General features: G+C 36.0%; 1 protein-coding gene across 1 annotated transcript in view; it reads right to left on the reverse strand.

Annotated features, from left to right (window-relative positions):
• The window catches only part of TRAPPC9 (trafficking protein particle complex subunit 9), a 418,319-nt gene that overhangs the window by 258,852 nt on the left and 133,084 nt on the right, over window positions 1–26,383 (reverse strand). Inside the window, exon 18 of the mRNA XM_054385350.1 lies at window positions 18,193–18,303. Within this exon, the coding sequence (XP_054241325.1) occupies window positions 18,193–18,303 (111 nt within the window). The remainder of the gene's footprint in view (window positions 1–18,192; window positions 18,304–26,383) is intronic.

A 26,383-nucleotide genomic window follows, 5' to 3' on the forward strand; every position in this document is an offset into this window, starting at 1 on the left:
AATGTAATAGACATAAATGGATCTACTCTGTAGAATACTGAGTTTTTATTTACTGTTAACTGAAACTCAGAAAACACTTTCCACAAGATGTCAAATTTTCACTTCTTTTCTTTATTGGTAGAACATTCACCAAACATCTGGTAAGGTTAATGTGACATTAACAGAAGTCAGGACAGAAAGCAAAATTAAAAGACAATCCTGTCTCTAAGAAGAAAATTTAAGTTGCAGCATCCCACAGGTAAGCTTTAGAATAGCAGATAACTACAGATTAATTGCTCATAGGGAAACAGAATTATCTAGTGCTTCCTGCAAGTCAAGATGTTCTTCTAAATTGGAAACTCTAAATTGAATATTAATAACTTTTGAAAATAGTTCTGAAATGGTCTACCATCGCATTTGTAGTAACAAGATGCTCAGTCACACAAAACCTCTTTAAATCATACCTATAATTTATCCTAATAGATCAAAACAATAAGGTATATATTAAACTCCTACCACTGAAAAAGATTAAATTAAATTAAAGGAATGAGGTTTGACCTGGTATCCCAAATCAACAACTGATAACTTTTCATTGAAAATAAAGCTAAGACAACAAATAAAAGGCAATTACATGGCAAAAATGCAGTTTTGTATTCCCTTTTTGATGTAAATACAGCAGCATTTTGAAAATAAATACCTTTGGCATCACCATACCCTAAGATGTAAAAATGCAGGCTTCTGTGGCTCCATTGCATTCTATACCAATACATAAAGTATTGAGCTACAGGTTGAATTTCCACTTAGAGAGGGAAGGACAAGAAGTCACTCTAAAGTTTATTACAGAATGTCTATCCTCTAACAGTTCCGGATTCCAGGTATGTTTACTAATAAATAATTAGAAAGCAATGGGGAAAAGTCTTCAGTTGCTAATAAATAAAATATTTTTAGAAAAAACCAAAACATTAAAAGGACTGAAAAACACAGCACAAAACATTTAGAAGATTGCTCTACAGGAATAAATATTGATGTCATCTGCAAAAGGAAAGCATTTCTATTTATCAGGTGAAGTTATGCAGAGTTGGATTGTTTGCTTTTATATATTCAGAAACTTCAAAAGCTGTTGGCATAAGGTGTAGCTCAGAAAAGATGTTAACACAGTGGAAAAGTACACGGGAACCTCTGGGGTCATCTCCTGCTCATTATCTCTGCCCTCACAAAATCTGGAATTTTTCTTGTACATTCATTTTACACATTTGTTTAAATTTATCATTCTGTGATTCTGTGGTATTTCACAAAAATGAATTCTCCATAAGGAAATATCCAATTATGAGTTATTCCCAATACCTACACAAAATGTTACCTGAAGGTGGGGGGCTGGGGGGAAGAGAATCTTCTTTTGCTTCAGAAATCTATTCATTTGAGGTGGTGAGTAGCCTAACGTGAAGGGATAAGAGGTTAAACTGTGGAGTAAGTGAGAGGGAGAAGAGAATAGAAACACAACAGGTTGATGCCCCCCACCAAGGAATTTTATAATGCTGATTTGTATACATGGCTACTTAATGCACCCAGAACTGATACAGGGCAAACACAACACATAATCCAGGGCAATACCCAAGTACAGTCTAGTAGGTACCTCTGATGAATTTAACACTTGAACAGCCAGGGACAAATAAATAGGTAAGACAAATTTCTACAAGTATGCTGTTCTCAATCACCCAACACCTTTCAAAGGGAGCTCTGAACTTCATATAATGAGAGTTTTAACAGCAAAGCTCAATCATCACAATGACAGTGGAACAGCATCTTACTATGGCTTTAATTAATAGGGAGTTTAAGTTTACGAATTTACTCAACGACATTCCGTATCAGACACGTTATTTATGGAGTACTTAATAAATAGAAAACTGAGTTCTAATAGGAATTTCCTGAAGTGCTAAGTTCTACCATGCAAGGAGGATATGCTGGTTAAGACAGTCATAAGTAAAGCTAACCATAATACACCAAGATAGCTCAGACAAAACCCGCATCATTAAACTTCAGATAGATGAAGAAGTTGCTGTAACAGTAAAAAGTTCTATTCCTTTTATTTGAGAAGGTCATAGATGTTAGTCAGCATCATTTATCTTCTGGAAGCATCCTGAATCACTGAGACTTGGGATTCCATACAGGCCTTCCTAAATGGGTTCAAGGGTGACTTTCTGTTAGATTCAGAATAAAATAAAATACTCTTTGGTATTCTCTCATATTGCTGATCATCATGCAGCAGACCAACATGCAGTGCTTATAAAACTCGAAATAGCATGTTCAGTATGTGGTATCCATTCACTCTTGTCAAGACTTAGGGACAACCCTTGGGTTGCTAACTCTTCCATAGCAGACAGCTCTCCTCCACTTGAACTGCAAAGCTTCCTATTCTCACATTCTCTTTTTGAGACCAAAGCACGTATCTGACTCTGCTATCAAAAAAAACATTGCAACAATTATTGCAGTAACAGACAATTAAAAGATCATCATATCTGTACATGCTCTTTACTCTGGTTTTATTGAGCATTCTTTGTGAAATTCAAGGTCTCCAGCTTTACTTCTCAAAGTGTTCCATGTTATAGCAGTAACTATCTGTAGTTCTTTTCTTACATAAACAACGTGCCTTTCAGGATGATGTTAAATGGTTGTAAATGTTTTTCTTTAAAAAGATAAAGCATTTCTTAGTTTTTACACTTATTTCCATTAAATTAATTTTCACCTATGTAACTCTCCACAATTTGAAACACTTCAAAGATCAGTTATGAAAGCAGCCTCTTCAGTGTCCCCTTCTGCACTTAAACCAGAGTTTGAAATGTGTGTTAACCAATTCTTTTTCATCTCCTTCAACATCCAACCATATCAAAGAAGCCCTGCTCCTCCTTCAACACCAGCAGCTCCTGTTGGATCAACAGTCCCAAACACTGGCTGCCTTCATTAACACTCCCTGACAAATCAGGAGGATACTTCACAAGAGACTTGATTCTATACTGGTTTGAAAAGGCTTGAAGAATACAAATAATACCACAGTAATTAATTAGTGCCCAGTCTTTCCCACGGCTACCGCGTCCTTGACCAGTCTCATTATTACTTTCATTGAAAACCACTATATCATGTAATAATAAGTGTTCTTGAATGTAAAAGGCTAAAATAATGGAAATAAGGAGCACATTACCAAAACATTAAAACTGTTTTCCAAGGTTATACCAGTATGTTGAGAACAAATTATTTCAAATTAGTGACTACTGATGAGTGCAAGCAGAAAATAGAGAACTAATGGCAGGCCATGCACCCTGCAGTAATTTCTCTTTATTTACTTTCTCTAACTTCGACTTCTAATTCATTTCACTAGCTAGGAAAAAAAAAGTAAGGGTGACAATTGTAACACAACTCTCTATCATTATGTGGCCTTATCTGATTTATGACCATTTAATTCCTTATTGATTCTTTCTTTTTTTAATCATCCCGAAAATGAAACTGATTCTGTGCCCTCAAAATACGAAGCAGAAGACAAATAAACAAAGTTGCAGACCAGCATAATAAAGACCATTGTGTCTTATTAACACAACACTATGTAGGTGCAAACCTTTCCTTTACCATGACAGGTGCAATTCAAAACCATGCACACTGTGAAATAAAAATATTGAAACTGTCAGATATAATCACACTTCTGGCACATGATGCAAAATTGAACCTTTATTTTACAGACAAGAGAGATGTTTTCTGGCTTTGGCAGACCAAGGTCTCAAAGATGACTTGGACTTACTCTGAGGAACATAGAATTTAAGAAGGCAGATAAACACAAACCAGACAGACAAAGCCCAGTCTTCCAGTGTATGTCAGAGGGGAGTCTGCAGATGAGAGAGGACAATTTTACTTTTCTTCATACCAGCTTTATATGGGGCTGTGTTTTGGATTTTTGCTGAACAGTATTGATAATTCAGGGATGTTTTAGTTATTGTTGAGCAGTGCTCACACAGAGTCAAGGCCTTTTCTGCTTCTCACCCCATCACACCAGTGAGTAGGCTGGGAGTACACAAGAAATTGGGAAGGGACACCACAGGGACAGCCAATCCCAGCTGACCAAAAGGATATTTCATACTATTTGACATCATCCTCAGCATGTATAGTGGGGGAAGGAAGAAGACTGGGACATTAAAAGTGATGGCATTTACCTTCCCAAGTAACTGTTACATGCTATGGAGCCCTGCCTTCCTGGAGATGGCTGAACACCTGCCTGCTGCCAAGGAGTGATGAATAAATTCCTTGGTTTTTTTTGCTTGCATGCAAGGCTTTTGTTTTACCTATTAAACTTCCTTTATCTCAGACTACAAGTTTTCTCACTTTTACTCTTCCAGTCCTCTCTCCCATTCCACTGTCAGGGAATGAGTAGCTGTGTGTGGCTTAGTTGCCAGCTGGGGTTAATTCATGAGACTAACAAAGACTGAAAAACAGAATCATAGAAAGGTTTAGGTTGGAAAACACCTTTAAGAGTTTAAAGAGTTTTTCTCATGTCTCAGAAGAAAGAAGGTCAAATGACTGCTGGCTGCAAATTTGGGAGAATCTCTGCCACACAGAAATTGTCTGAGTGCAAAACAGAAGACTGAAAGTGCATGTGTATCCTTGACTTTACTGAAAAGTTGAGAATCCTCTGCCCCTTCTCTTCCTCTAGTAGTATGGTTTGATTTACTCCTACCCTGTTGCCTTCTTCATGGCCATGTTTTGTACCTTATCATAGTGTAATCACATTTCTTGCTGTTCTGCAGAACTGAACTATTGCTTTCACACTATCAAAAGTTACTGTGCTTGACAGCCCCCTGTTCCTCCTGTAACTGTTCTGTGCTGCTCCATACCCATGAAATGAATACTCTGGCACTGCTCATCAAGTCACTGCTTTGCTGTCTCAGTCTTGAGCCTGGAAAATGTAACTGAAGTCAAACAAGCAATTAAACTGGAGAGTTCTTAGTCACTAGAAATGTTGTAGCAGCAGCCCTCTAAAACACCTACAGGAAATTAAACGGTGATATCATCAGCCTATGTATAAGTAACTTTTTAATTTAACCTGCTGTACCAGCAGATGCCAGGTAACTGCATGCACACTAATATAGCACCTGGTCAGGTGCTAATATAGCATGAGGCAAACTCTTATTGTGTGGTCTTGTTTGAAAGAGACTTACTTCAAATTAGCTTTTTCAGGTCTTCAGGATATGGCGTATTCCCTTGTATCTCTGCTGGCTGTAATATCTGGTAATAAACACCATGACTAATATTTGGTAATAAACAATAGCAGAAGCCTTCATGAAACAAAACCATGTTTCAAGAACATCTATATTACTTCATATCAAAACATCTGAAGGACAAAGCATGTAACGTTTTAGTTACCACTGAAAGTTATGATTTAGATTTTTCTGACCAAGCACTGAAAAAGAAAATATAGTGTCTAGTTGCCCATTACACCTGCCCCATACAACATTTTCTCATCAACACCCATTCTGCCAATTCATTCCATTTAGGATCTGTAACTTAAATAGAGGAGGATGGGATGATCTAAAAATAGCAGCAGAAACAATAACAGAAAAAAGCCAATTAGTAGGAATTGCCACAATAACCTTTGTCAGGATAAATTTAAGGTATACAGCTCAGAGATAGTTCCTATGGCAACCACAGGCACTTGCAAGGTACTATTAATGAGAAATGCAGTATCTGTCAGACAAGGAAGTAGATGCAGCAGCAGCCTGACAGGCTATTTAAAGACACTGTTTTTTTTTTCTCTGCCCTTTTTTTTCAAAGAGCAGCAGGAAAGTAAACTGCTACACAAGTAGTTTTAGTATGTGTATTTTTCCGGTTTTGTATTCTCTTTCCACTTCTTCAGTTACTGAATTGTTAAGACCTCAGCCTCAGATTTATTCAAATTGAACAAGTTAGATTTACAGACATTACCCATGGCTTGGGTACTCTACTCTGCAAAACTAACTTGGCTCATAAGTCATACAAAAACTCCAGCAAAACGTGAAACACTTCACATAGGTACTCAAAAGATACAGCTACAGGACTTATGGTAGAATGATAGTTTTATTGTACTGTGAAAAAAGACATTCTGAAACTAAGAAAAACATTCATAAAAAAAAAAAAGAAAGGTATAAATTTTCTTATTTGCTGATGCAGTGGTGCAGCCATTACATTTACAAAATATATTTTACCAGTAGGAAATCGTCTGAGGTGTGTATCTGCTACTTTTTCCAAATGCATGTATAAAAGTACTGTGTGTGAATAGCTTTTAAAAATGTCCATTTCACTTCCATTTCTAGTGTTTACCCAAAATAAGGCAATTTCAAATCTGGACTGTCCCCATCACAAGCACCCTCACTGAAGACAAGCCTGCATTAAATTATTACTGTACACACAAAATGACACAGTTCCCGTAAGGACCCTAAATAATGCATTTTTCAGTAGTCTACAAAAAAAATTAAATGTGTGCTGATGCAGCTCCTTCGTATCCCACCTGAAGTATTGTGTCCAGCCCTGGAGCTCAGCACAGGAAAGACATGGACCTGTCTGAGAGGGTCCAGAGGAGGCCACAAAAATAGTCAGCATGTTGGAATCCCTCTGCTGTAAGGACAGTATGAGAGCACTGGGGTTTTTTAGCCTGGAAAAGAGAAGACCTTATTGCAGTCTTCCCATATGTAAAGGGAGCTTATAAGAAAGATGAGGAGAGACATTTTACCAGGGCCTGTAGTGAAAAGACAAGAGGCAACACTCTTAAACTGGAAGAGAGTAGGTTTAGATTCAATATGAGGAAGGATTTATTACAATAAGGGTGATAAGACATTGCAAGAGGTGCTCAGAGAAAGTGCCAATGCCTCATCATTGGAAGTGTTCAGGGTCATGTTGGATGGAACGTTGAGCAACCTGGTTTAGTGGAAGGTGTCTCCTGCCCCTGCCAGGGACATTGGACTAGATCATCTTTAAGGTCCCTTTCAACCCAAACTATTCCACGGTTCTACAATTTCAAATTACACATGTGGGTGGAAAGGTTTGTTTAATACCACCACCATTTTCAAAACCTGGGCCAGCTATAAGTGGTAATTCACAGATGCTAGAATCAGAGGGATACACCTGGTTCACATACAGTATCATTCACTGTATCCACTCTCCCTATTAATGCAGATACAGCTCACTAAAACTGCCTTCTCATACCATTTGAAGTTTCTTCTTGACTGAGTCTGCTTTTGTTCATAGCAAACAATCTTCATATACTAGAAGAATCCTGCTAGAAGGATCTTCTTTACAAGCTCAAAAATTATCAATAAATTATTATTAAACTTCTCTCCTTTCAAACATTGTAAATTAAACACTAAAGTATTTCTTTAAAGAATACATCTCCTAAAACCAAAGTACTCAAGAGAACACACTGCAAAAAACAGAGCAATGTTAGCTTGTGATTTAAATAGATTAAATGTGGTCTTGGCAATTTCGCAGCCAAGCTTCAGCACTGGTATTAGCAGGTGTTAGATCTCCTTGAAGCTGCAGAAGTTCTGCCAACTCATCAGGAGATGCACGACTCATTAACACCATTTTGATATAAAAGGGCTGAGAACAAAGATTCCCTGATGCAGTAACCCTGCAAGGAAACTTTGGTGATCGGCATGATTAATTTACACGTTAGGCCCTCATTTGTCAAAGGGAGAGGTTTTAGCTGAGATACATCATCCATGACTGGGATTTTGCCACACATATCACAGCAACTTAACAGAATTTATATTCTGCCATGTCTTTTGCAGAGCTGACATACAAGAAAACCACTTCAGGAAAAATACAGATGATCTAGTAAACTGTTATGGCAGGACTACTTTAGTGAGAAAGATTACCTCATCCAAGCGATGAATCAGTAAATTCTTTCCAAAACAAGATTAGTTTCTGGAGGCTTACGCAGCAAAGAGGAAAAATTATTCTAATTGTATTAAAGGCATATAGCAACACAACCCACACTATTCTGTTACACTGAGTATATCTAGTTTCAATACATACTTGCATTTATCCAATTATTTTTTTTTACTTTGCCATATAATTTATAACACTTGCAGCTGATTTTAAAAATATTAAAGTAAAGGTTGCTGCTCCTGCTTGTACACTGTTTGCCACTCTCAGTTAAAGGACAGACCTATGACTAGCTGATTTACATTAGCACAGTTCATGGGAAAGGGTATGAAAGGATGAAGACAATAAGCAACTGAGGAACATAGAAATATCATAAGATTATTTGGAGAATCCAAAAGACCATCTGTCATTGGTGAGGAAAATCTCTATTTCATTTTAACAATCCAGTATAAAAAAAATTCCAACTCATTATCAGCTTCTCCCCTCAAAGCTCCAAATCAGCAGTACAAATCTTGCATTAACTGCATGTGTTGGAATACTCCAGAAACTTCAGATCAAGAATCAGGAAGAGATCTGCATTTGTGAAGATAAACATCAATAGACCACTTTCCATTTAACCACTTTACCAATTTTTACACCAGACAGAAATCCCATTACTGAAAGGAAAATAAAGCTAAGATACTAGCAATCACTTCAGCTATTAAAGTTGAAATAGTTTTATAATTCACTCTCTGATTACAATGTGTGCTTCCTTTCATTTCCTTTTTTTTAACCCTTCAAGTGTAACAGCATCTACATTCCTGTCTTGTATTAAGTTCTATTTTATAAATATTTTTTCCTAGCACTTCCATCAAACCTAAATAGTTTTCTAGTATTACCTTAAAGCATCCTACCCCACACTGATGTAATACACCTGGTCAAAAAGATGCTTGTTTTGTATTCAACTAATATTGAACTGAGGGCAGCATTTTCACAGATGTGTTAAAACCTGCATCCAGCTCCCAAGACGATGATGAGCTCTAACCTCATCATTCACTACTTAAAGTTCAGATTCTTTTTCCACCCTGCTCATCACTTTGGATTTATTAAGACTGAAGTTCACCTGCTAGTTTATCACTTGTCCTTCTGTAATTTCTTCCAGTCAGCTTCCCTCAATAGACCTCAGAGTTTACTGTTCAGGAACTCTCCAGCTCACTGCTCCCTTCTCTTGCCACAGTTTCCAGAAAGGTTGAGCAGCTCAGGGTCCAGCCCAGATCCCACAAGGGCTACAATGATGATTATTCACTCCTCTGTCACCTTTCCCTTCTTATCCCACAGCAGCTTGGATCTTCTATCAGCCTTTGGTGGGGAACTCTGTCATATGTCAATAATTGAACTAATTAGATCCTCCTTATGCAGAAGCTCATTAGCTCCTTAATAGAACTTCAGTGGATTTATGAACTGCACCTTCCCTGCATACAAACATGTTTACTCTTTCCCAACTCAGCAGACTTATATGATGCAGATATATACAAAAAACCTGGAATAAACCAATAATTAACCTTTTATTTTTATTACAAGTAACTATCTTTCCTGAGGGTAGTCATTTATGATTCAATACATTAAATCTGGATGTTCCCATAATGTCATGATTTTTCATAGCCTGAAAGCACTATATAAGATGCACTATATGAAGGTTCTAAACACACCTACCACACCACATAGAAATCAAAGCACCACAGGATTCAGAGTTCCTCTACTTCAAGTAACAGCCCTTCTGAGGAACAGAAAATTAAACAAATCCAATGATGTTTGTTTGAGATCTATTATACTTTAAACATCAAAAGCAAGAGCAGAATTCTTCATTTTTATTACAGCTGTCAACTGTAAGATAACAAATTAGAAGCGATATGAGTTTTCAAAAACTAAGCAAACATGCTTTGAAATGCTAAGAGCATACCAAGCACATGTGAAGAAAGCTCTCCCTTGGCATGATTCAGCCATCAAAAGAGTGGGCCAGAGTAGAAAGACAAAGAGGCTGAAGAAGAAAGGTTATGGACTTATTAACATCACCCCATTACCTGTCAAGATGATACACTTCTATAGGGCAAATAATACATTGCATTCACACTCAGCAAAATATTTTTTTTGTTTCTTTTTGAATTTAGAACCTATCAATTTCTGCATTATTCCAAAGAATGGTTAAACTTTCTGCTTGTGATCCCAGTTAGGATAGCAACATCAGGAAAAAAACTAGCAAACAAAGACTCTACTGAAAATCAAGTTCTGGAGACACCTTCATAAGTGTAAAATGGAAATGTCATAAAAAGATGGCTTTATATACTATAGCATTTGCATGATGGCTTCCAGTGATCTTTCCAGATTATTGTTTGAGCTTTTGTTTCCTCTTAATGAAGAAAGAAGTAAATGGATGTCAAGACTGAAGAATACATTCAAGATGATGGAGTACAAATTTTAAATGTCTGTTTGCTTTGAAGGAAAGACTCAAAGTATCTATTTTAATTATCCTTTTGATCATCTAAAATAATAGAAATTGGGTATTTTCATTTCCAACTTCAAGAAATCTATGCTGTACCATCATGATCTTTCACAGAACACCAAAGAGCAGGCAGAAAGCCAAATGAGAGTGTAACTTTAATAAATCCTTGGCCATTAAAGTAGACACAACTGGCAGACACTCAAGACAATTTTCTTTCATCCCATTAATGCAGTCACCATGTCATCAAAACATAACAGTGCTCCTAAATACAGATATTCCTATAGGCTAAATTAATCTATTTATCTCCACATATTGATCAAACAAGGTGTGACCTGGAGCTGTACCACCCAAATGCTCACTCTTTTACTGGCAGCATAACCAAAACTGTCCTGAAAAGTCTTAGGTAGCTTCTTCCTCAAAAATAAAGATGACAGTTAATTAGGAAATGGACTGAAACTATTCAATTATCTTCACCATTTGAACTTAAGATCTCTAAAGGTTTGACCTGGCATTCAAAAATTTCACTAAGTAAATAATTTTTCCAAGCACTAAGGAAGGAAGGAAGAAGTCTAGTTTGGGGGGAAAAAAAAGGAAAAAAAAAAGTTCTTTTAAAAAATAATTTCTAAATTTGAATTCTGAAGTCAATTATTCTGAATTTTTTTAAGAGCTCATTTTTTGATTTTTCTACAACCTGTGATCTAGTTAAGATTTAAGGGGAAAATGAAGATTAGTATTTTGTATTTTGAGTCATTTATAGATCATCTAAACCAAGGATAGCAAACTCATACTCTCTTTATGCAATAGTTTGTGCAAGGGCCAACCTATCCAGCCAAGTTTACACTGCACCCTATTAAACTTAATAAATCCTGTCCAAGACAAACTTGGCCTGCACTCACAAACCTGCTGTCTTCCCAGCTGCATATGCCAAATATTAGAAATAGTGCAAACTGGGTCTCCTGAGGTGAAGTCAGTGTTCAAAGAGATCATAAAAACTGCCATGCAGGCTACATCCAGCAAGTTAGGAAAGCAGTCAATTTGCTTAGATCTACTTTTGAAGGAGTAGGAAGAAAAGAAGAATCTTACAAGAAGGCATGTAACACTAATCCAGCTGCCTACCCAGTGCAGCATCCTCCAACTGATAAAATCATTACATTGAGTCGTTCAAATGAAGCTGGAGCAGAGGAGATTGTTCTTTCCACCATGTTACATTCTAATTAAACAGATTTGAGAAAAGCCTATGCAAAATGAAAGTCTCTGCATCAGCAATTAGAGAAGTAAGGTTTATCTGTGTTCCAAATATGTCTGATTTTGACAGGAATAGAAATGCTAAATTCCAATGCAAGTCATAGGAAAGAGATTGTCTTGTACATTTGCTTATAGAAATACACCATAACTGTACATTCAGAAGAAAAGAATGATATAGCTCTGGGGAGGAAACCTATAGAGGAATATGTGTTTATTCACCTATTTGTTGCTGTATAACCTACAATGGCACTTGTTTTCCGATCATCAATGAGAGGGACAACCCTGGAAAAGGTCTTCTTGTTGGAAAGTGTGGCAATTGCAGGCAGATCTTTAGGAATTCTGCTGAGAACAAAGCAGCAGCCAGGTTCTAGAAGCAGCCAGCAGCACTTCTCCGTGATTGCTGAACTATCAGATGATGTTCAGTCCTGAAAATCTCTTAATTTCTACTCACAGCTCAAACCTATTCATCTCCCTTACCTTTAAAAGAGTCCCCTGCCTCCAACTACATAGAATATATTAATTCCTTCTACATTTTACTGCACAAAGTTAACATCTACATTATTTCCATCAGTTATCTGCACCTTCTATCATTTGATCTCTTGTACATGTGTGGTCAGAATTAACTTCATAACTCTCTTGTTTTCTATGTCCTATTGTCAGATCACTTTTTGCAGCATACACACAACCACCCTGCAATTGCCAAGGATGCCTTTGCACCTTCCCAAAGAATCAAGATTCTAGAAAAGCCAAGGTTGGAAAACGCTCAAAGGAGCATCTGGACCACTTTCCCATTGGAAGCATGAGTATTCCAACTATAAAGCAGTCCAAAACTGAAATTTCTGTTTATTATTTCTTCTATTTCTCTTTCATGTTTTTTATTGCTCTGTTTATTATGTTGCCAGGTATAATTTTTGTAGATCGTTCCTGTAACATCTACATTGTGTTGAAAAACACTTTGAAATAAATACGAACATCAGAATTGGATCCTATTATGGATCTGACCAGTGCTAGATATATCACCCTTCCCTAACGACAAAACATAAATGAAAACAAAACAAAAATGATCACCTTGAAAATACTGGGTGATTTTCATTGGTGTTTTGGGTGTTCATTGGGTGTTTTACTTAATACAAACATTTATATCATTTCATTTGGGAGGTATCAAAGAAACCTCCAATTGATTTAATAAAGAAGATACAGGGGAAATTGCTGTGAAATTTTATTTTATCTCAATATCAGCATGCCAAGCCTTAGTCATAGAAGCTTTATCTTTAAAACATAAACTAAAAGCAATGTAAGGAAAAAATCATTAATGTCTCATGCCCTGTCATAAACAAATGCACAAATTAAACAGTTAATTGGCAGCTATGAGAAACAGCAATCATGATTTACTTACATATGGACAACAAATTTAGTAAGGGAAGTTATGGTGTAAAAAGTAGCAGAATTTTTAATTCTTACACTCTTTGGAAGAGGGCTTATTTCAAAATGTTCTCACTATGTATATGCATTGTTAACTAATACTGCAGAAATTGCAGTATAACACATCACAGATTTTGCAGTTCAATTAATCAATGCATTTAAATATAATAATTAAACAGTAGTCAATGGCTTTCATTAATAGTATGGACACAAAGGACTTAAACATTCTTTACATTCCACAGTTGTCAGAAACACCATACTGTGTGATGAGAGGTGTAAAATGAAAATAGTTATTTGTTTTATTATTGATGCATTAGAGTATAACCAAAAAAAAAAAAAAAGGTTTTAAAAATACCTACTAAAAATAAATAAATTCATTAATTAAAATAAAAACAGCTTACTATAGTTCATATGTATAAATGAACTCACTCACTTATCCCTATAAACTGCTAAAAGGCAAGAACTGCCTACCCAACAAAAAGCACATCCTAAATATGAAAAAAAAAATGAAAAGTCAAAAATTCCATTATGTTTTTCACACCACATTTTTTCTTTCTTTTTATATTCCATCATATTATTTCATGGATCATCAGTACTTGTCAGAACTTCTAAATTTCGCACAAAAGCCTCTGCCTCCTGAATTACCAATAAAAACATTTCCTCATTTTGGATGGCCTGTACCAGGGATGCACCTATCCAGACGCCTCAGGACTGCTTGTTATTCTAAAGGTAACACAGCTCTCAAAAAATTTTAGATTCCATTTCAGCACCTAGTGGAGAAGACATCACTTCTAGTGGGGAAGATGGCTGAAGGATTACGAGATCCTTCACTGCTCCTCCACGACTGACACCATTTGAACCTTTTTTTCTCCAGCCTATTCTTACCCACATTCTGTTCACTCTTCATTTCTCAAACTCCTCACTTCAGCCCTAATGCTGAGCACGCAAAGCGTTAATCCATATGGTCCTCACTAGAAGGCCAAAACTGTCTGAAATCTGTAATGTCTAAAGTGTCACATCTACAGCCACCAACTGTGAAGCCTCATACCCATGAAAGACTTCAACAACTTAGCTCTGTTGTATCACAAGGACAGACGAGAAGACTGATCTACTCAGAACATCACCATGATAAATCTCCCACTGACGATGATGTTTGCCATTCCCAAATGCCAGACATACCGTGCACAGAATAGAAATGTAAAGGCAACACAGGGTATGCTGTACAAAATGGGATACCCTGGGGCACGTAATGAGATAACATCTATTACCATAAATTATGAAGTGATTTATGCATAAATGAGGGTTGTAGTGAAATTTAATTTTAATGGATTGATAATCAGGTAAGAAACGCAATAATTATCATACTTACATTTTTCAATGAATTAAAATCACTGCTAGTGGCAACATTTTTTTGTTAACATACATAATAAAATTCCCTCCAAGAGCTGTCTCCTATATTCTTCCATTTCAGAACAATTTGTTGAATATCACATCACTGTGATAAACAAGTTTGGTTTTACTGCTGATTACATTCAAAACATTTCCGTGTTCACAGCAAAGCCTCTTCAACAGCATGCAGTTGACTACCTCAAGAAACAGCTTTGCAGACAGAAGGCTCTGCTAGTCGAGACAAATACCTGAAGGCTGAACTTTCTAACAGCATATATCAGAGAATTTGCTTCCCTATCATCGCATGAAGTATACTTACCCACATAGAGTAACAAAACTTTTTGGGACCAATATGTGGTATATCAAACATTTTTGAACCTACCTTTGTAATAAACCCTCTATTTATTTTAAGGAGTTCCACAAAGGACCCTCCAAACCCCTTGCTCCTCTCTTTTCTTCAACATATCACCTAACTGTCAGGGGAGGGCAAATATCCTTTCTTTCCCTCTCCCCTACAAATGAGTCTTTTTTGTCTCTCCTCCCCATTCCAATCTTTTGAGAACAAAAGACCTTAACATAAAACTCATCACTAAGTGTCCCACAATGAGACAGGGAATATTTCAAGTCATAAAGAAACTACAAAGGGGAGTATGAAAACCACTAACATCTTCAGATACAAGAAATGCAAGCGCAAGGCTGATCCTTTCCATTTGTGTGTCTGTGGAATACTTAATGCTAAAAAGACAGAAAAATCAGTGAATAATCACTCAGCCCAAATTATCATTTCTTACTCTAAAACAGTAAGGAGCAAAGCATGTGTTCCTCTGCCCTAAAACTGAGGGCAGAGGAACATATGCTTGTATACATATCCAAGAACAGTTACAATGCACACACTAAATATTCCCAATTGATGGCTTAAAAATTACTGTCAGTTGTAAGCTTAAGAGTTTCTGAAAGCTAAAACTATAATCACCACTAGTCAGTAGAATAATCTTACTGCACAAAACCCATATATTTTCTAGATAGTATTTTAATGGCCTTAAGGTTGTCTCTTTTCCTTAATAATATAATAGCACTTTTTCATTCTGCATGCACTGTTACTGTAACAGCTAGTATTTCCCTATCTCTAGTGTTAATTGAAGCAAGCTTTAATTCAGACCTTGAAGTAGAAAGGATGTTTAGTATTCTATGTATCTATCCATTATACATAAGTAGTAATAAGTCAGAAAACAAGAGGGGGCTGGAATACGCCAAATAATATGGATATTGCAAAATTAATACCAAGGACTGCCCTGAATGGACTCAGAAAGACTTGGCAGAGCCAGTGCTGATCTCATGATGATCCCAAACATTTTTGGAGTTTCTTCTCTCCCCGCTTCGAGCACCTTAGCCAGATGTATACCTTCACTATAAATCAAACATGGTATAGAGAGTGCTTTAATAAGCATAGCATCCAGAGCCTTCCATCCCTGTCTTCATTGTACATAAAAGCAATGGAAATTCCCCCTGCAAATTCCCTCTCATCAGACACAGGAGGGCAAAACATACAGCAGTAGCCCCATAATATAGGAAAGAGAAGCATCACACATCAGAGACTTCCAAGTTATTTTACTTTCTAAACACAGAAAGTGAGAAGAAGCAAGCATAAGCAAGACAAAGCATTGCCCTTCTTTGTAGGTCTGCAGGCAGTCAATATGAGAACAATCTCCAGCAATAGGAACAGGAACGAAGAAAACCATTTCCTGCTATCTACACTTTGTCAGTACAGGAGGTTTGGAAATGATCGTGATGAATGGAGGGAGAGTAAATTACAAAAGGAAGCAATAGTGACCAAAGCTGGAAAAACAATTATGATTTAAATAAACGGGGAATGAAGAAAACATTGAGAATGGAATCAAGAAGGCACAGGGAAGGAGAAAAAAAAAATGGACTTAACTGAAGAGCCTCTTTTTAAATATTGACAAAAAATGATGTTCAAAGAAAAAATCTACAAAAGGGAATCTAGGAGTAGGCCTTGTTGATAAGCACTGTATATGTCAAATGGAAACACTTGGTTCAAACAAACTCCTGACTGCCCAGCATTACAGAAGAAAGATCAAGAACCATTGCTCAAAAAGGTGAACTTTTTAATTTTTTTAGTAAGATTAACAAGAGCCCTTTACTAGGAGAAGAAAGCTAATTTTAAGGTGCAGTGTATGTTCCACCTATTTTTGTAGCAGATCCATCTGAACAAAACTGAGAACTCCAAGCAGCATAGGAGGTATATACACAATGAGAGAAGTTATCATTCAAAAAACAGATAACAAATGAGTTTAGAACTGACAGAAAACTCAGTGGAACTTTTAATCAAGAGTACAAATAACAAAATATTTTGCGCTAAAAGTAAAAATCACTATCCTTAAAAGGTTTAAATACCAGCAACAAATATACAATCCACTTTGATGACTGCTTCAAAACACTGAAAGGGTTTACATCTACTACAATATAACAATTTAAGGATATTTAAAATTAAATTATTAAATCCATGGGAAGTTGAAAGTAAACCAGTCACAAAGATACAAAATAATTTTATAACCTTACTTGCAGCATTATTATTACTTGTTACATATTGTCCCAAAAATTGAGAGTGAAAAAGTTCACATTTACCAACTTCAAAAACAATGTGAAAGAGCAAGAGACATAAAAAAAAGACATTACAAAACTTTACAGAGAAGAACATGAACATTTACTGAATATTTAAACTGCTTTTCAAAAAAGAAAATTACCCATTTCTTTCTAAATAAAAGGTACAAGTATTATACGCTACTGATATTTTTGCCCATTCCTTGATAAAGTAAAACAGAAAACTCAGAGTTGGTTTAAGTATTTTCTTGTGGTTGCACTTTTCAAGTCATTAAGACAACTGCATCTCTTGCAATTGTTGTGGTTTTGCTTTGAACTTAGTATTTAGACTGAAATCTGAAGACAAAAAAAAAAAAAACAACTCTCTTTAAATAAGTTAATCAATTGTATAATTTAAGACAGCAGCACAACTCTCCCAAAATAGAGAGCTGTGCGTATAGCCCATGACCAAATGGAAATAATTCCTTTTTCATAGTTTCATCTTTTTAAGATGAAAATGGTATCATCTAAATGTAATGATCATCTGAAGGAGATAAACCAGATAACCTAGGGTACACCCAGCAGGAAGAATCCTAGGTAGCTGTATTATGACATATAGTTGTTATAGCTAGCTAAAAATGACCTTAATATCACCATAGTAGGGTTGTACGAACCAATACACATAACAGCCTACTTAATCTAAAACATTTTTTCCACTGAGATTGTGATTGCTTTTTCCTCAGTTCTATATTTCTTCCCTGCAGTTTTCTTCCTACAAAACCTGATGAAATGGCTGGGGAACCTCATAAAGACAAGACTATTTAAAACTGGGAAAGGATCATGAGCTAGTGAGATCAGTTTTTAACATTAGAACTGCAGACAAAGCACATGAAAATTATATTAAAATATTCTATAAAAACAAATTAAATGAGCTGTACACCTCAGAACCAACTATTTTGTATTTTGTTATTTTCAGTACCACTAGAGTCACAGCCAAAACAAATTTGCTTGAGAAATTGCTAGAACTCAGTGGTGCACCTTGAAACAGTGAAACATTTTGTTCTTTGACATGTACAATGTTTAAAACTAAAAGATAGGTCCCAAATATCATCAGTTGTGTCTAAATAAATAACAAGGTTAAAACCAGAGCCCTTCCTTTTAATACTGAAAGCACTTACCGCTGACATTCCCCAGCATGCAGAATCAAATCTTCGTTATTCCTAGCACTGATGGTCAACTCATGCTCTGTGGAATTGAAGACATCAAGAAGTAGATGACATTGCCGGGTGCTGTTCAAATGTGAGGAAAAAAGAAAAGCACAATTTCAAGTAGCACACTACAGAATTATTACACATATATCAGAATTCTTATTTATACATAAATACATATGAATAAATATTCATAGATTTGCATATATATATATATATATATACACACACACTCCAGTCATAAGAGTATCGTATTTTTTTACTAAAAGTATTTATTTCTTTTTAGTAACTGGATTTTTTTTTTTACTAAAATCAGACCCAAGTGTATATCCTAAACAGAAGTACCATGTCAATTACAGCCTGCACAATATTAAGCCTCATATTTTTTCATCACCTGTATATATTCTCACTCTTGCAGCTATAGATTTGGTTTTTTTGTTTCTTTGAGCACTCACATAAAACAGTTTTATTATTTCAAATTACCTTGGCATTATCTTTTTAAAAAACACATCTACAAGTAAAAATTTAAATCCTTACCCAGTGTCAGGGAGCAAATCCATTTGCTGCAGTAGCTGATTTGTCCACAGACTAAAGCAAGCTGGCAGCTAGCAACCTGATCTAGTGTGAGGTGTCCCTGCCCATGGCAGGCGGGTTGGAACTGGATGGTCTTTGAGGTCCCTTCCAACCCTGACAATTCTGTGTAACTAGAGTAATTTACCATTATACCAACTACTCTGAGGGAGACTACTCTGTCTCTTCTGTAAGCAAGGCAGACAGGCAAATATCACAGAAAATCTTGTATTTGTGAGGTACTGTCCTTCAAATACAAATTTCCGTAGAAGCATTCAGTATAAATAGATCAACCACATTTCTAGTAACCTTAGGAAATAACATTGACAAAGCTACAAAGTAGAAACTTTATTGTAAATTTTTAGTCTTATTTATAAGTTTTTCTTGTGAAACAAAGCACGTACAGAGGAATTGAGTGACTGTAATACAATACACATGGGAAAATATTAGAACCAGGTATCAAAAAGGGAAATCTAATCATGCAGCAGCAATAATGCTTAATCAGTCTACTCTGAAATTCAAACCTTCCTAAGAAGCTACTGAACAGAGAAATATGCAAGCTTTAGGCACCTCTACAAATTAGCTTTAGTTATCAATGATTTGGAAGATGCAATGCACATAAAACAAAATTAGGTGACAATGTGAATTACAGTATAAAGTAGTATAGCCATTATATAACCAAGGATTAAAAATCATCTCATCCCACATAATTGCTATCAGAATCAGTAAGTAGGGAAAAGTACCTTGTATTTGGTGTCAGAGGTAGAACCCACCAGCAGCATTAATTTGAGAGAGTTCCCTTAAAATCAGAAACTTCCCAAATGGGAAGAGAGAGGAATATGATGGTAGGCAAGTGTCATCAAAGCCATCCTTCAAACAGTATGCATATTCAAACTCAGTAAGATACAAGTGTGTGTTTAACTTATTGCTTAATAATTTACAATTAAACTTAAACACCAGCCATTTCAAAGGCAAATAAACTTGAGAGGTTTAAGAGTTTAAGAACTACACCTCTACTCTGGAAACAGGTTCTCTGGTTCACAAATTGATTTTCTCCTGAAAATCAAGCAATATCATTTTTAGACCACATTCAAGGGGAACCATGTTGATACCTTGTGCAAACCCATGAGGTGGAAAAACTCATAGGACAAATATGGGAGGTAAGGTTCAAGTCACAAAAGCGATAGCAATGTCATATGCAATCAGGCACTAAACGACAAGCAAGCACTGCTGCAGGACAGTAACACATCTCTTCACGAAAGTAAAAAGCAAAAGTAGGGATGGGGGCATTTTTTTAATGTATAATTTAAGGGATTTCACTCTCTTTGGGTAAAATGAATACAGAAGACAGAAGAGAATGCATGAAAGCAGCTGAGTGCCTGAAGCAAGCATGTCCAATCTCAACAAGTTGAAACAAAATAGGGAGCCATAGAGCTCTTACGATAAACTCTCCTCCTTAACAATTGACAAGAAAGAGCTGGAAGGGCATCGTTTGAGTTGGTAGCTGTCCTGCAACTAGTAAAGAATTTAAAAGAATGGGAAAAAAAGAAAAACTGGCTTCTGTCTCATCATTGGGAGGGTGGAACAAGACCTGTAAAAGACACAGCAAACTTTTGCCTCTCCCGTAGATCCCAAGTTAGGACCTACAATAGAGAATGCTAGTGTAGACTATGTTTGCAAAATTCAGCATGGAAGAAATTTCTGATTTTGCTATGGGATGTATAAAACAATTGTCTGAAATAACACTCAAGCCTTATGCAATACCTTTCAGAGGCAGAACCAAAGTTTTGTAAATAAAACAATTCCAGCCATAAATATAAAGGACAGCAGCCCTTCAGGACCAAACACCAACACTAACACTGAAAGTTCCCAAATATGAACTCTTGGACTACGCAGTGGAAATTATTAATCATCATGACATTTACTTCATCCTCCTCAAACACTACATAAAATAGACATGTAGGGGAAATGTTTCTTTCTTTCTCAATGTTAAGTTTATTCTCCAGAAAAATTCTTTAGTAAAAAGAAAATATTAAAATCAAAGTTACAAAATTATTACAGTACATTGAAAACTTAGAAGAATATGATACAGATAAAAAAAAGATTGACATTAAGACTAGAAAGAAAACAGTAGACATTCAGAGCAAATACAGGACAGCATCAAAGAGACTGTTAGAACAATGACAAACAAACACAATTCCATGTTACAAAAATATCTGAATTAAAGAAGCAACCTTCAAATACTGGAAGCTGTATCCAAGTAAGAAAAACAAACAAACAAAAAAAACACAGTTAAAGAGCAATTTCCTAAATATCTGAAAACTAGCATAAATTACTTTTTTCCTAACATGCTACAATCAGTAGGACTGCGTAGAACTGATGATGCTGAGTTACAATCTGTATGAAAATGAAAGTTCCAAGAAAAGAAAGAATTAGTGGAAACGCCAATTTAACTATTTATGTCCATTTTCACTACAGGTTAACATATATAATGCCACTCATTGAAAGACAGGAATTAAAGAACCTACCTAAAAGTGGCAGTAAATGAGATTTGAGAGGTGACTCGTATTCATGCAAGTATGATAAAGAAATTCAAACATGATTTTGCTAAACTACTACATATAGGAGGGCCACAAAAACAATCAGAGGACTGGAACATCTCTTCTGTGAAGAAAGGCTCAGAGAATTGAGGGTGTTCAGCCTGGAGAAGAGAAGTGTCTGGGGAAAACATATTGCAGCCTTGCAGTACTTTAAAGGGGCATATAAGAAAGATGGGGACAGGCATTTTAGCAAGACCTGTAGTGACAGAACAAGGGTGGTGGGTTTAAACTAAAAGAGAGGAAATTTTGAATAGATAAATGGAACAAATTTTTTTATAGTGATGGTGGTCAAATAATGGCCCAGGTTGCCCAGAGTGGTGGTAGAAGCCCCATCACTGGAAACATTCCGAGTCAGGCTGGATGGATCTCTGAGCAATCTGATTTAGGTAAAGATGTTCTTGCTCACTGCAGTGAGGTTGGACTCGATGACCCTTAAAGGTCCCTTCCAACCAAAGTATTCTATGAATCTGTGAGTTCAGTCAGCAATCTGTTGCTTACGCTATGATCTTCACCAGAGAATTTCAAATATCATACAGTTTTAAGGATTTTAAGGTGACTGAGCAAATCCTACACCATTAACCCTGGCCTCTGAACTATATAAATTAATTAATATTTTAAGTGCATAAGCATATAAAAAAAACTTAAAATACTCAAAATAATAGCTAGATATAAACATGATCAAATTATATACCGCAATAGCCTACTACTGAAATTTTTGGCTGAGGAAAACAAATCAAAACTACTGATTCCTGGAACAGGGAAAGACTATCTCACATTTATGAAATTTCTTCTTCTTTTTCCAAACTACCCACCACCATACCACAGTTTACACTAAATATTTAGTGGGTTGAAGGGGGAGGTACAGGATGAGTTACTAGCGAAAAAATCCACTCTGAATAGATTTTGGATTCTCTAAGTCTAGTTAGGTAGATGCTTGTTAGCATTCATCCCAGAGAAGGCAGAGAGCTCCATCTTCAACATCTGATGCAACGTGCAGGATCATTAGTGGCTTACCAGTCCTTTTAGAGGTTTTGGGTCATTTTGCTGTTACTAGCTCCTTTTTAAAGATCACACATTAACACCCCCTCCCCCCCCCCCAAAAAAAAAACAACCCACCATCTAGTTTTATTCCCTATAATTACATACTTAAAAGCGTTGAGAAAGCAGTATGAATTAGTAAAGAGTTTCCTATTTCTGCAAAACCCAAATAATCCACACTTCATGGATTATTTTGGAAGATACTAACAGAAATGTACTGTTGCACCACAAAAATCTCAGGTCCCAAATATCAAGATTCCTATTTCCTCATCATACACCCCAACCTACCCTTGGCTTTCTCACTTGTTCATCAGCCACAGTGGGCAGCACAATGGTTTTTTGGCTCTCAGCTCATCCATGCCAACCGGCACAGGGAACAGAGCAAGTTACTGCTGAGTCCTCACTTCTGTCCTTGCTCACTGGGACATAAATTAAGAGTATTTCTTCTCTGTCCAGTTACCCATTCTTAGGAATGTATGTAACTTTTCCCTGAAGTTGGCTGAAATTACTGAAAATGTACCTAGAGGAGAGGGGGAAACAGTTAAAGTGATCACAAAAATTTAATTTCCCTAGGAAATAAGATGTAGAATTATCCAGAGAAATACAGCAGACACGACAAATACAATATCTGTCTTTTCTGCAGAGTATGATACACACATTATTGCATTATGTTTAAAGTCCAAATTAAATGAAGATGAATTAAAGCTGTACTGGACTGTATATAGACACTAGGATGAAGAACTAAGGTTCTTTAAAGGGGTTTACTCTTCTTTCCATATGTCATTTAAACTGCTAATTGAGAGGAAATAACCCTGGGTCAAACAAACACTTTCAGAGACTAAGTGGAAGAATACTAAAAATTACAATGTACAAACATTTTCCATTTCAATGATCTTCCTTACTTGTCCATGATGTTTTGTTGAAAAAGCTGACATACATTTCATATTCAAGATTTTCTTTTGCAAGTAACACAAAGGTCTATACATCAGAAGGTTGTACAGGTAAAAAATAGAATAAAAAGAAAACATTTTCAGTTGACTGATTGATTTATAATCTAAAGGTTCTAGAATAACATGCAAATTTAAGTCAATACTCATTTCAAACAATAAAAATAATACTAATAATTCTTATTTTTTAATTGAAAATGGAGTTAATTCAACAGTGTCTTGAAAATTTATCATAGAAATTAATTTCTGTTATCCTCTATTGTACAATTCAGAATACAACACAAACAAAAGTTAGTGACATGATGAATCGTGCTGTATTTTTCAAATCTTACAATGCTAGTTATTATTCCAAAAATAGTCACAACATTGGGGTGATGGGAACTTAAGGCGAGAGACAATTATATTGTGATCTAGAAATTTCTTTCAGGGGTATTGCCACTGCCTTTCCAATCCACTCTGAAATGACAGCAGAGGATGTTCTTCAATGACATTTAACACAGAATTTAAAAACAGATGCAGCTGCCATGCTCTAAAGATGGCTCACTTCAGTGAACGATCTTACTGTGGTTCTGTTACTAGCTTAGTTTTAAGGTTCAAAGAAGAAACACTCAGGGAAGTGGGGTGGGTGGCAAGTTATCTACATTCTGACTCAGCTGTATCCCTATCAACAGAAATCATGGAGCATTTTCACATCCATGCTTTTGTTCACTTCTTTTCTGTTTTCTTCAAACAGGCATTTCTACTCCAAATGAGCCATCACAATCTGAAAAGAAGCAATAGCAATGACCACAGGCAGTGGTGTGCCAGATGAAAACTGTTCTCCAAAACCAACTGAAAAACACAGACAGCAACACAGCAAAACAACTATCTACAGTGTATTTGTTGGTGCTACTGAGTTTTCTAAGAGGTTTCTTCCATTTATATGTTATTAAATTCTCTGAAAATTAAGCTTTTGAGACTAACTTCAGATGATGAAGACAGATTATCCATTTTAGTGTTAAAAGGTCTTTTCACATATTCCAAGAACTGTCCTCATCTGACTTCTCCCAGTTGAAAACCTTTTCAATTATGCTAAATATTTCCAGCACATCTATAAATATTTGCAGATTTATGTTCTCACGTCTTCATGTGCCAAAGTGTACATACTTAACATTCTGATCTCAAAAATCAATTCCCTCAATCTGTAGGATACTTTTTGCTGCTCTTCTGTGAACTCACTGCAATGTCTTGCCATTAGCAGAATTTCAGATTAGCAAGATGATTTAACTATTGGATTTAACCTCCCAAGTGTCATGGGTTCCAACTTGGTAGAATCCATATTGATCTCAACAGTGTGTGTATAAATAAAGACTATATTCTAGAAAGACAGCCAGTCCTGAGAACATTAACAAATTGTTGTTAAATCCATTGCTTGATGGATTTTTTTCCGTTTATCAGTCTAATTGATCAAAATAAGAACTATATTTGTAGTTGAATTTGCCTGTAGTTGCATTTGACTAGATTTTATTTTCTCCATGTAGAAATGTGGCATATTAAAGGCACAGACCCCTGAAGAAGACTTGATGAGACTTGTGGATAGCTCAGAAATATCCATTACTTTAAACAGGTCATATATTAGCCTTCCTCCAAACTAAAGAGATTGCTCTTCAAGCACCCAAACAAAACAGTTTTTCTCCATCCTTCAAAGCTTCAAGACACTTGAACATTGAACTAATGAGAAACAGAAGACTAGAAACAGCTGCCTGTCAGTAGGTAGCCGATTCCAATTCTTAATGCAGTAAATATGAACATTTAATTTAAACGTTCAGCTACATAATACCCAGAAGTATTTCAGAAAATGTTACAGAATTTCTTTTATCACCTAACACAAATGTTGCTAGAACATGGATGAAGAATTATGCTGTTTGCTCTTTCCCTTTTATGACTTGTAAATACATAATGATCAGGATTTCTAACCCAATTTCCTGTCATGGAAATGTGGGCAACCCTGGAAACAGGAATGGAAATTCTGCAAATTATGTCTGATTTTATTAAGAGCCAAAGTATTATCCACCAAACTGAGTAACTCCTGAGAACCCTCAACAGTGTCAAGACTGCTCTTTTTTCAGTCTCTAAACACTTTGGTGAAACTAAGTTGACAAACAATGGATCCTAATTTTAAATACAATGAAATGATGCAGGCTTGTTATGGACTGATATCTTCTTTATAAAACCACAATATTTCATTAGATGGTATATCTTAATAGTATAAAGGAAAACTAACTTGATCCTACAGTTAGATGGACTGACACTTTGACTTGAACAGTGTCACACCTGCTGCAGTTCCTATTTTTCAGTCTGCTTCAATTAGAAGAACAGAGTCCAAGCCTCTGTAATTGCCAAAAGAGATCTGCAGCTGATGCCCTGTCAACTTTATGGTTTTAAGACAGGCAGTAAACTCCTATTCCTAAAAAACAATATTACCTTGTTCATCAACTTGAATTTGAAAAATTTAAAAGTAAGAATATTCTTACATTACCTGGCTTCTGAGCTTTGCCCAAAATTGAAGGCAGCATCATCGCTGTACTGCAGATGAACTTTATCTACAAATTCAGACCGTATCACTGCCTATGTAATAAGTAAGACCCATGATTTTCCACCTCTTTCTAGATGGCTTTTACTTAAGACACTTTTGTAGTTAAGGCATAAGAGCAAGGGACAAGAAGAGATCAAGAAGCACCTCACAGCACACAGAGCATGTCATACCTGAATTCTTAACAAATGTGCAGAGTGAAGCAGTACTTTCTGGCTTTTTTTTCATGCTCTCTGCTCTTTGACAAAGGCAGTAAGGAAGGACACTCTGTGCCCACCAAAGCTGGCAGATATGCTTTTGAAAGAAGCAACACGTATAAAGGATATAGTTCAAGATCCAGCTAGCACAAGCTTCAACAGTAGACTTTCTTAAAGCTAACAATACGTCAAAACGAAGAGCTCTATCACATCAAACTGCCAACGGCATGTTTGTCT

This window comes from Indicator indicator, chromosome 12 (assembly GCF_027791375.1).
Source record: "Indicator indicator isolate 239-I01 chromosome 12, UM_Iind_1.1, whole genome shotgun sequence".
Classification (NCBI taxonomy): Eukaryota; Metazoa; Chordata; class Aves; order Piciformes; family Indicatoridae; genus Indicator; species Indicator indicator.